Source organism: Carica papaya, chromosome 4 (assembly GCF_054855325.1).
Source record: "Carica papaya isolate Zhongbai chromosome 4, ASM5485532v1, whole genome shotgun sequence".
NCBI classification, from domain to species: Eukaryota; Viridiplantae; Streptophyta; class Magnoliopsida; order Brassicales; family Caricaceae; genus Carica; species Carica papaya.
In genome coordinates, this window is record NC_142312.1 from 29,724,019 (window position 1) to 29,736,818 (window position 12,800).

General features: G+C 27.2%; 1 protein-coding gene across 1 annotated transcript; it reads left to right on the forward strand.

The window, feature by feature from the left end:
• The first annotated feature begins 10,784 nt into the window (after nucleotides 1-10,784).
• LOC110820787 (transcription factor MYB102-like) lies at nucleotides 10,785-12,601 on the forward strand. The gene is made up of 3 exons (XM_022050374.2): nucleotides 10,785-11,041; nucleotides 11,164-11,293; nucleotides 11,639-12,601. Exons 1-3 carry the CDS (start codon nucleotides 10,897-10,899, stop codon nucleotides 12,456-12,458), a joined length of 1,095 nt encoding a protein of 364 aa, XP_021906066.1. The 5' UTR covers nucleotides 10,785-10,896; the 3' UTR covers nucleotides 12,459-12,601.
• Nucleotides 12,602-12,800: the final 199 nt, after the last annotated feature.

Consider the following 12,800-nt stretch of genomic DNA (forward strand, 5'->3'; position numbering starts at 1 on the left):
GTCAAAAACGACATAAATAGAGTGGTTAACTTTACATATAAAATATAAATGAGGTTCTTTCTTCTATAATAATTTAATTTATTAAAACTATTGTAATTCAGTGATTCGTTTCTTCTGTTATCAACTAGTGACACTAGTTCTATATATTATTTATGTGAACCAATAAAAAATGAAGTTCATTAAGAAGAGAATTGTACCATAGAAAGATGCCAATAATAATAATTTATTTCTTGCATGATTAACTGTCGACACTAGTTTTATTTTTTATCTATATGAACCGATAAGAAATAAAGCTTAGCAAGAAGAAATTTGTACGAGGTCAAACTATTTCAAATATATTATACTATAGATTATGGCAATGCAATGTAGTTGGCCTTTCATGTTGATTCGAATGAGTCATTTCTTTCGCAATTAATTGTTTGGCACTAGTTTTACATTTTATCTTTATGAATCGAGAAGAAACGAGACTCAACGGAAAGAATATTATATCATAGAAGCAAAGAGTTTAACTTTTTTCAAATATATAACGTGGATTCTAGCAGTGCAATGTAATTGGACTATGTATTGATTCGAATGAATTATTTTTTATGGAGAGAATAATAAATTTTATTTTAGCAAAACATGTATTTTTATTATTATGAAATTCATAAATGAAATAATCAATCGTGAGATTCCCATTATTCTTTTTGTCACGACGAAGATTTAATCTCAACGAGTATTATATTTTTAATCAATAGTAAAATTATGAAGAGACTAAATTCTTTTAATTTAGATATTGTAATAAATTAAACAAAATCAATACAATTTTTTGTTAAAAAATAATAATTACTTCTAAATGATGACAATAATTAATTAAAATATGCAATTATTATTATCTATATTATTTTCTTTTTTTAATATACTTTAGTCTATTTTATTATAATTTATTATTTCAGATATTCATATTTGAATAATAAATTTTTTTTTTTATTTTGTGTAAGCTTTCAAATTGAATACTTATGTTCGTAGAGTATATATATTTTTAAACTCTAACAAATAATTAACTCAAAATATATTCTTCTTATTATAATTTTATAATTTATATTTTATCTAATATATTATTTTATTTTTAAATTAATTTATTCGACAGCGTAACAAAGTAATTAATATAAATTGCTTACTGCTCCAATTATTTTTCTCCAGCCCATTTGTAGAATCCAAAAGGATCACACAAGGCCTGAACACTCAAGAGCCCAAAAGCCAGTGAGAAACCCATCTAGATCTCCATTAGATTTCTTAATCATAATACACATTTATGCACTAGTCTCGATATTACATTATTTATTAACCTTACGATAATGTTTGATTCACCATATTTTATAAGAATTTATAAGATAATCGAGTTTATAAGTTCTCTAACAACATATAAGTTAATATATATTTTCATAAAATGTTGATTCTATTATGAATCTAACGATTTTCTCATAAACCCGCAATCTATATATGCTATTTTAGACCGATAATTTATTGGTTGGATTATATATATTTATTAATACGTGTCTAATGCATGATAAATAAAATATACAAATTTATATTTAAAAATAATATGTTTAAATTTATAAAAGAGTAATTATAAATACTTCATGTAAAAATTTAACTAAAATATTCCACAAACCCACACTCCTACAACGTATACCGAGACAAATCTAGTCATGACAATTTACTTATAAACTCACACTATGCATGGAGTAATTTGATGTACAAACAATCACATAATATTTGGTCCACGTACTCATTAGTCTAAATAATTATATTATATTATATTATATTATATATGAAAAGATTAATGTCTCCTATTAGATTGATTAGATATCTACAATCTTTGGTGACTACTTTATTATACACAAAGAAATTTCAATCTTGTATAAATAATTAGACACTAATTAAATCAAACAAAAAACTAAAACAAAAATCATAATAAAATGATATGATTAGACATTAATTAATAAAGTAAAATACTTTGTTTTTTTAATATCTAAATTTTTTTTTACGATTTCTTTTGACCCTGGGGTCAACGAAGAACATAAATTTTAATTAAAAATATAATGTCACATTCATTTTGAACGCATTTATTTTATCTGTTGAGTTTTTTCAACGTACGGGCTTAATATAAATTTTATTATACGTAACATGATAACGATTTATTGGTACGTTTAAAAATGATTAAATATACGTATACAGAATTAGACTTTAATGCATCGAATTTAAGTATGAATTTAATATGTGTGGATACTATTTTTATAATTTTTTATTTTATGATAGATAAAATAAAAAGTACAAAAGTATGACAATATAAATAGGTAGTTATAATTTTCGAATCAATTTTTAATATTGAATTTGAATTAAAAATTAATTAGAATAATCGTTTTGAGAGAGTGTCTAATCAATTTCCACTTTTTAATCATCTGTATCTTCATAAGATCTGCCGTTCTTCTTTACATAATTTACGTGTCAATTTGATTCTTATCTGAACTAACAAATTATCTAATGCCAGATGTTCCCATTAAACTGCATGTTCATATATATACATATATATATACACATATATATCTCATACGTCCTTGTAAGTTGGTTAGAATGGACCAACCTATAATATGATCGTTGCGTGGCATGCATTATACATAGATGTCACATATATATATGTACATATATATATATATATATCGTTATGGATATATGTATGTCACCATGTGATATTACCTTCTTTACCCACAAATGTATTTCTGAAATATTTTTTATATACTGAAAATAAATTTTATTTTACCATATTCAAAATTTTATTTAATTAAACATAAATAAAAAGAAATAAGAAAAGCACGTAGTTAAAATATTATATAATGATTTTCACATATTTAAAACTATGGTGACTACTTGTAATGGTGCGGATGTAGCCATGTGGCCCTGTATATGTATATAACATTTTTTAAGACTATAATAAATGTAACACGTGTACGTATATGTGTTTATACTGTCTGTCTCTATATTGTTGGCCACCAAAGATTAAATTGGAGAAACTTCCTGTTTGCAATAATGCGACATATATATATATATATATATCATGATATGTACACACACGCACACAACTAAATTAATTAATGGTTAATTCATTACAGACATATATATACACGTTTCAATCAAAGCAAACCATATAAGACACATACATCATGTAAGTATTGTTAGCTAGATAATATACATATAAGACATATACATTAGATCTTATAATAGATAAGTATAATCATATAAGACGTATACACTATAAGTATCATTCACTTCTCAAGAGTTGCTAAATATTCAATTTTGGTTACCATCTATACTTGAGTCTTCTCCGTAATGTATATGAAAAGAATAACAGGATATTCATTACGTTCTTAATTAAGGATTACACCTATATAAAAGAAAATATCATTTTTCATGAGGAGAACATCTTTTGCTCTAATTTATCTAACGCTAGCTATTTTATTAATATAATTTTTGAATTTATACGTATATGGAATCCAAATTCACAATCAAAGATTTAATTCTTTTTACCACCGACGCTATTAAAGATTGATCAACTCTCAATCCAATCAAATTATTTTCAAATAGTTAGTCGTCAACTCTAAAATTAGCTTAAAATGTCTCGAGATTATTTAAAAATTTATGATTTTTTTTTACTCAAATCATCTAACTCGACTAGAAATGTATTGCTCTAAACATAAAATTTATACGAACTCATATTTTATCATTTATGAATAGAATTTTTACTGTTAACAAATAGTTAAAAATAAATATAGTCTACAAACGAGATCTAGATAAATTTGAAAATGATTCCAAACATGTCTTAAAGTCTATATTTGAAATCAATTCAAAAAGTTGTATTACTTTTAAATGTACACTTAATTCAATTGAGAGAAAACATATTATAAAGTATTAATAAAGTATTGAATATTGTGTAATAATTCACGCTAAATTACATATAGGGTATCTTTATTTTTTTTTTGAATTTTTTTATTACCATATTCTAGTTCAAATATAAATTTACACATGAAATTTCACAAAATTTATAAATTTATTTAAAATACCGCGTAATAATTCACATTAAATTACATATAGGGTATCTTTATTTTTTTTAAATTTTTTTTATTATCATATTCTAGTTCAAATATAAATTTACACATGGAATTTTAAAAAATTTATAAATTTATTTAAAATACGGCCATTTTTTTTTTTTTTTTTTTTTACTTCTTACAATTTTATTGAATTTACAAAAGAATGTCTCTAAACCTTAATTAGTAAGTATAGTAAATCTCAAATTGTGCATCATAATAAATCTCACACGTGCATCATCAAAATAAAATGTTCTAGAAATCGCCACATACACATATACATACATACATACATACATATATATATATATATTCACACATATATGTATTAGTTGGTGATACCAAATTAGTTTTGTACTACAAGTGAGACGGGCAAGCAAGCAAATGACGACGGAGAGTAATAAAGAAGGTTGTCTTCTTTGAAAATTTTTATTTAAAATTTAAAATATCATGTGTGAGTCAAAAGTCATAATACCAATGGACGTATATTGAAAAGTGGGGAAAATTTTGTCCTTAATTGCAATTTCTTCGTAATTGGATACTTCCTTTTCGCTAGACTTATTCGGTATTAATTATTAAAAATAGGGTTGTTCAGTGTAAATCAATAAAAAATTGGGGTGGTTAAGATAATTATTTTTTATTGTACGGAAAATATAATTAAGATTAAAAAATTAAAAAAATTATCGTAATCCACTCGGTGCGTATCTTAGTTTTGATTTTTTAATTTTTTAGGAAATCTGGGTTTTTTTATGAATTAAAATACTATTTGACCGTTTTTATCTGGTCACAAAAAATTGTGTGTGTGTCGGACGAAACTCTTGTCGTTTTGTTAAGGAGAAGTTTGAGTTTTGATTTTTAAGATTGACACGTGTCAGTTTTCTTCAGGTAACCCCCGTCCGGCTCAAGTCCCAGCCGTAGCTTGAAGCCGCAGAAGATAAATGGCTCGGCTTGATTTCAGCATTTTTCGTGCCGTTATATAAAATTTACCAAATTTGTTTTTTATATACAAATTTGTTTTTATTTTAATAATTTATTTTTTTATATATAATATTTTATATGTTTATAACTATTGTTAATAATTTTTTTCGGCGTTAAAATTAAAATTTATTTGAATTAATAACCAGTATAAAAATTATTGTGGTTTTCATACATGAAATTATTTGGTTTGATGTGAGCTCTGATGACTTAGAAGATCAAAAATAATATATAATAAGTAACTAGTGTTTTTTTTTTCTAATATAAATTATTAGTTCAGACCTTGAATTATGAATTTTATATATATATATATATGTATATATGTGTAAACTTATGTACAAAATTCAACAATATTGAAGAACAAATTTCTATGTGAAAGGACCACATGCATGTTCTGGGTTTGAAACCAATTGGTGTCAAGAGTCAAAAGATAGCTGTAGGTAATATATATATATATATATATATATGATAATATTACTCTTATATTATATATATATATATATTATGGTTTTCATCCTCATATGGAATCTTTCAAACTATTATCCCAAACTTTTGTTGACAAACAAATCAGCAATCCATTAGAATTCTATGCGGCAGCATTCAATCAATGGAGACAAGAGTTCTAAAATTAGAACTGCACAGGTTCTTCAGTCCACTCACCAGCCTACAGCATATATTCTACTATATATGAAACTTTTGCTTTTCTGCCCATCATTGCAATTATGAATAAATCCAAAAATTCATGTCTAATTTTCTCTTCCATTACATGTACATATATATATATATATATATACATACACATATGTATATATACATATAAGGATCTGCCTAGCTAAGATACAGATTTGGTCAAACTAATTCAGTCAAAACAATCATCAATGCTTCACAAAAGCCACCAAAGTTACCTCATGTTGTCTTGTATGGTCCATACTTTGCTACTGTTCGTACAAGATTTTACATGCATTTATCAAACATGCATGCATACTTCAATATACACACACACGCGATGTCATTAGAATTTGGGTTAAGTTTAAATAATTAGACATGTATAGGATTTATGCATGTGCATATATATAAACATATCAAACATAAATTATGAAGCGAATATGAACTGATATATATATATATATATATATATATTTATTATTATCTTTATAAGTAATTTTAGGGATTTAACCGACAGCTTATAGAATTATAGTCAATAATCACATGATTGCATATGAAATATGTAGTACTTTCAACTTTCATTCCAGTCTTCATTGTTGATCATTCTGTTCTTCAACAATGCTAAACAGTGTGTAAAAATCCTGTATATATCAAACAGTAGATTGATCATGAATCAGTGCTTACGTACATGTATTTATATCTGTATATATAGCTGTCACTGTTAGTTTTGGTGGTGGTCATTGCCATAAAAAGAAGCTTGAAAATTAGATTTGAGTCAAATTAATGAGATCATGGGTCTGGGATTTATTCTTAGGGGTTCCTATCCTACAACGTATACATGCATATATGTATATATATATATATATATAGGAATTTGAACGTAGAATTAATGAACAGAAACACATCATCAGAACGAAAAGGACTAAGCATTATTAAGCATGACAAATTTTAGGATCATTCAAAGCACTATACTGGCATTAATACACTTCTGGGGAAATGTCAATTTGGTCGATTTCGAATAATAAATTCCTCTGTGCTAAATGAATTATTTTTGGATCTTGCCGGATTCCAACAAGTGTTTCTTTAATTTCTACCTTACAGTTCATATAATATATATATATATATGTACATATACTGTATTTTTATTCACTTACTTGGCTAATAACTCTACAAACACACACACACACACACACACATATATATATATATATATACTCCGTAAGTGGGAGAGACGAATAAGCACTGGAAACAGCATTGAATTGCATCTGCCAAATTAGTCATACATCTTGTAGGTTTATTGGCTATCATACCATTTCATGTACATTTTTCAAGGGTAAAATTAATATATTATAAAATTAGAGGGAAAATGGAAGAAAATGAAAGATATCCCACCTAACTTTGAAAATTAAATTAAATTTTAATAAATAAATAACACATAACTTGAACTTACATTTAACTTTAGACATACGACTACCATGACTTTAGTATTATGATAAGTTCTTGGTCAATAATAAATTAATTTTTAACTAATGATATACATATACATATATATATATATTAATTTCTTCGTCAAGAAATATGTGCATTTGGAATTACGTATATATATATATATATATAATTAATGAGGATTGGACAGAAACCTTACACAACCTGTCTTCACAAAGCTGTAGTTCCGATACTTAATCAAAATTATTAATTAATTAATTAATAGTTTCACTTATGATTTGGAATTTTAATTTTAAAATTTTCCATTTTTAGCAATAAAACATTGCCTCCCTTTTTCTTTAAGATGTATATATGCAAGAAGATTAAGAAAAATATGTTGTAAAAAAAATTAGAAAAAAATATATTTTTATTGTTCGTTCAAATAGTAAAATATTCAGTGAATCATATAAAAATATTCAACAATTTTTTTAATTATTTTTTTGCTTTGACCTAATTTTTTTAATATGTGACAAATTTTTTTTTCTTTGTTAATTTTCTTTAACGGTATCTGACTTACTAGCGTAGTAAATAATATATTTTTTCTACGTTACGTATGTTTCATGGTATTTATGTTGGTGTCCATGTCTATAAATCTTTTAACTCCCTTTTTACCCTACCTAAGTGAATTCTTTTTTTTTTTACCTCTTCTTTTTCCATCTCGTTCATGCCCTCCTTCTTTGTCTGCCATACTCATTATTCGTCTTGTTCGCCCGCTTCTTTCACATCTTTGTTTATCATATCTCCAAACTCATTATTTGTCTCTTATTCTCTCTCTATTATATGTTGTATTTCATTATCTCCCATTAACACCTTCATATCACCAAGATTTATAATTAAGTCAGACCAAGAACAACGTTGCAAAATATGCCCCATCTCTCTTAGGTTGGAATCCATATTCTTTTTGTCCTTCTATTAATAAACCTAATAATCTCTTTTTTAATATTGATTACCATAAAACCACTAAGCTCTGAAGGTAAACTAACTGATTTGTCCATCTGTATATAGTTTTTGAAACTTCTGAGAGCATCACTAGCATAAATCCCAACAAACAACAAGTTTTTTTTTATTTATATTTTCTAACTAACACTTCGGTGATGTTCTTGTACTTATCATCAAAAATTTTAAAGTTGAAGTAAGGAAGCCCAAAACCTCTCTAACCCATGAATTTTATTTTAGCGGATCTCAATATCGGTATTTTTTTATAGATTGTCATCTCCAGTATTGCTCCTATTGAACTTCTTATGTCAAGATATGGATCAAATATTCTAAAATCTATTAAGTTATAAAAGGAAAAAAGTGGACCCCAGCTCTGGGAGAACCAATGAGAAAATTAGGTCACTGGTGAATGAAATATAACTATTTTTATCTCACAACTCCTAAATCTAACTCATAATTGGACCAATGAGAACCGAAAGAATAAAATATTTGAGAAGTGACGACAATTATACAACTCCATTAGCTTTACTAAACAGCAATAGTTATAAAAGTTCCAACATGAACAACTATACAGCTCCAGGTTGACTAGAAAGATGTGTCAACTTCTTTATAATGATTGATATGTGATTCTTTTAATCGGATGAGTTTTTAATTGAGTTGAAATAAAGTGTTTGAAGATTTAGAATTAGTAAAATTAGTGAATTAAGTAGGATATTAAGGTGCAATTGATTATCTTGTAATAGCTCGAGCGCAATAAATAGCGTGAACTTTGTTGGAGAAGGTGAGAACCTCAACGATAATGAAGACATCCACACAGGTGTTTAACTTTGAAGTTGTCGTAATGTGGCTTCTCTACTTCATGTGCTTCATCAACGAGGTAAGACATTGTTATAAAAATCAATAGAAATGTAGAATTCTATCATTCTTTTTAAAATTCAAATAAAACTTCGAAAAAAAAAAAATATATATAATATTTTAAAGAGAAGTTTAAATTTTTAATAGTTCACAGAATATTTAATATTTTAACATATGACATTTAAAGTTTTTAAATATTATAAATTTTTTATTTACACTTTAATTCTTATAGTTTATTTTTTATATCATCTTATATAATTCAGTTTCATAGTTGGTTTTACTTTTTATTTTATATAAAATTTTTATTTTTTTAAAAAATACCTACTTATCTAATACTTAAAATATTTAAAGTTATAAAAATGGAATTATCATAGCAAAAGTATAATATTGATTTTTTATTCTAAAAAATAAAAAACACATAAATTACGATCATAACCGGCTTGATAACGTGGCGGCTGGAGCTGATCCGAGTTGATGGCCTGAGTCGTGACTCAGGCGGATGCGGCTGTTAAGTTGGCGACAGCTAATACGTGATTGAGAAGTAACTGAAAAAACAGTCAATTGGCAGGGAGAATTATTTTGTGGATTGCATATGTCAAATTGTTTTTGAATTTGAGACAATCAGACCCCAACTCAAGGTCCCAGCAGTGTAAATTTTAACAATTCGGATTAAGTTATACTTAATTATAATTATAGTTAATTAACTCATCTTAATCTGCTTTATATTAATTACATATATATATATATATGTATATACACACACACACATAGATATGATCTTAGTTAATCATATTTGGTTCTCTCCCTTAATTTTTAATAAAGTTAATTATTTGAGTGTTGAATATAATTAAATTTATTACCTTCATTATTAATTAATTTTTTAAAAATGTTTTGTGAGTAAAATATGTAATTAATTTAAAAATAAAAACTATAAACAAATTTCATTTACCCGAGAAAACCCTTTTGGTTTTTTTTTTTTTATTTAAAAAAAAAAAGCAGAAATCTTTATAGTAAAATCTAAAATAAAAATAGTTGTTTTAATTTTTTAACCAACCACACTTTTCCGATTCCGTCTGGGTTGCATCTCCTTAGTCGATTTTGTCCGGCTCATTAGTATGACTTTATTGGTATTTCTTGATCTAAAATGTGTAATATTTAAACATATGTTTGTTTTATATTTTATAAAAAAATAATTTAAAATAAAAATCAGTAAATATTTAAATTCTAAATTTGTAATTCTGAATTCTAGAAACTCAATATTTAAATTCTATATTAAGTGATTTATTTTGACTAATTATTTTTAAAAGTTAAAATAAATATGTTTATTATTTAACGTAATAATATAAATTTAAATATTTATATTTACGTAGTGCTTACATTTGTTGAGTTAATTAATTAAAAATAAAATTATAATTTAATTTAAACAGTGATTAGTAAGGTAATTATACCTTTATTATGGTTTGCAATTTTTTCTTATTTTTTGCAAAATTCAAGAGAGAGAAAAAAGAGTGCGTGTGTTCAAAAAGAGAAAAAAAAAAAAAAATAATAATAATAATTAAATTAAAAGAAAAAAAAATCAAAATTCAAGAAATTGGGGAGGGAGGGGGGGGTACATCATGCATGCGTGCGTACGTTATCGCTCTCTTAGCTCCATAAAACGACACGTATATACAGCTGAACAAAGGGCGGCACCAAATCTCATTGACTTACAACCCCTTTTATCTCTGTTTGGCCTTTCTTTCTCCTCCTATTTATATCTTAACCAAACCCTCTTCTTTCTTGTTCCACTTCATCTCTCTCCATCGATCGTCAAAAACAAGCAGCTGGCTTTGGTGTTTAACTTGATCGGATAAAAATGGGGAAGCCTCAGTCCGGGGACAAAAGCGGTAATAACGGAGTATTGAAGAAAGGTCCATGGACTGCTGAAGAAGACCAGAAGCTCGTAGATTATATTCAGAAGAATGGCCATGGAAAATGGCGACTCCTCCCCAAGAATGCAGGTAATTTTATATTCATTCAAACTCACTTCATATATAAATGTGAGTATACATTATATTAAAAGATGGGTTTTGTTTATCTTGGAAAAATATGTAATGGGTTCTCTCGATTGATTTATTTATAGGACTAAAGAGGTGTGGAAAGAGCTGCCGACTCCGGTGGACAAATTACCTGAGACCTGATATCAAGAGAGGGAAGTTCTCACTTGAAGAAGAAGAGACCATAACTCATTTACACAGTGTCCTGGGAAACAAGTATCTAAATTAAACTTCTTGACTTTGTTTTATATGCATTAAAAATTTATTTTTAGAGTGTATTAAAAAACCAAACTTTCTAATTGAAGTAATTCTTCATATGTGAATCCAATTGTTTATGGATTTAACGTACCTACTTGGAAGACTTTGGCTAAAATCACTTTTGGAAATTGTATTATCTTTATATTATAAATTAATATGACTAACGTGAGTCAATGATATAACACTAACAGGGACAAATTTGGAATTCGAGTCATCATAATTTGGAATTTGTATTATCATTGATATCGTCTCTTGTTTTCATCTTCCTGATGATGATGATGATGATGAGCTTTGTTTTCTCAGATGGTCTGCAATTGCTGCTCGTTTACCAGGAAGAACTGATAATGAAATCAAGAACTACTGGAACACGCACATCAAGAAGAAGCTACTCAGAATGGGAATCGACCCAGTCACTCACGCTCCTCGTCTTGATCTTCTCGACCTCTCTTCCATTCTTACCTCGTCTCTGCTTAACTCAACTCAGTTTCATCCGAGTCTTCTCGGCATCGCTTCTCTTGATCCTGCCATCCTAAGCTTAGCCACAACTTTCTTATCAACTCAGCGGCTACAAGGTCTTCAAGATCAAAACCACCTCTGCAACAACACTACCACCACCCACATCCAAAACCACTACGGGTTTTTCTTCCATGAAAACCAGCTTCAAACCCAGAATAGTATTCAACCATGCACGGCATCAAGTGACCATGACTCCAGTACAACTCAGCTATTTCTGGACGAAAATCAAATCATTAATAATCATCATCAGCCCAGTCTGAACCAGTTTTCCACAAGACAAGTCACTGATTTAACTTGCCAAAACTCGTTATCATGGCAAGGCAACAATGGAGAAATACCCTCTAATTATATTCATGATCCTGTAACAAGCTATGGAGGCAACAGCTACCATGAAAATTATAACTCTAAGCTGCCCGGTAGCTGCGGAAACTTGAGCTTTGCTTCTCTCCTGTCATCAACACCTTCTTCTAGCTCAACTCCTCTGCATTCATCTTGCACTGCGGCGTATGTTAATGGCGGCAGTGAGGACGATAAGGATAGCTACTGCAGCAACTTGTTGATGTTCGATATTCCAAGTACTGGCTTAAATGTCGACGGCTGTCTGTAACAAGTTAACTTATCATTGAGTCAAAAAGTCAATCGCAGTTTTTAACTTTTGGGATCAAATGATGTGGTTGAAAATGGAGTTTGTCTTATCTAATTATTACATATTTATTCCATTATCTTATTAAATATTCTTTAATTAATTAATTATCAAGTTAAATTACATTTTTAATTCTTAATATTTAACGAATTATATAAAATTTCACTTTTACTTTTCAAATACATAATAAGTTTTTTTCTATCAAAATTTTATAAATTAAACTGTACACTAATACATAAAATATGCTATTTTAAAATTTTAAAAATTAAATCATTTTTGTACAAGAAGATAAAAAAAAATTTTAAT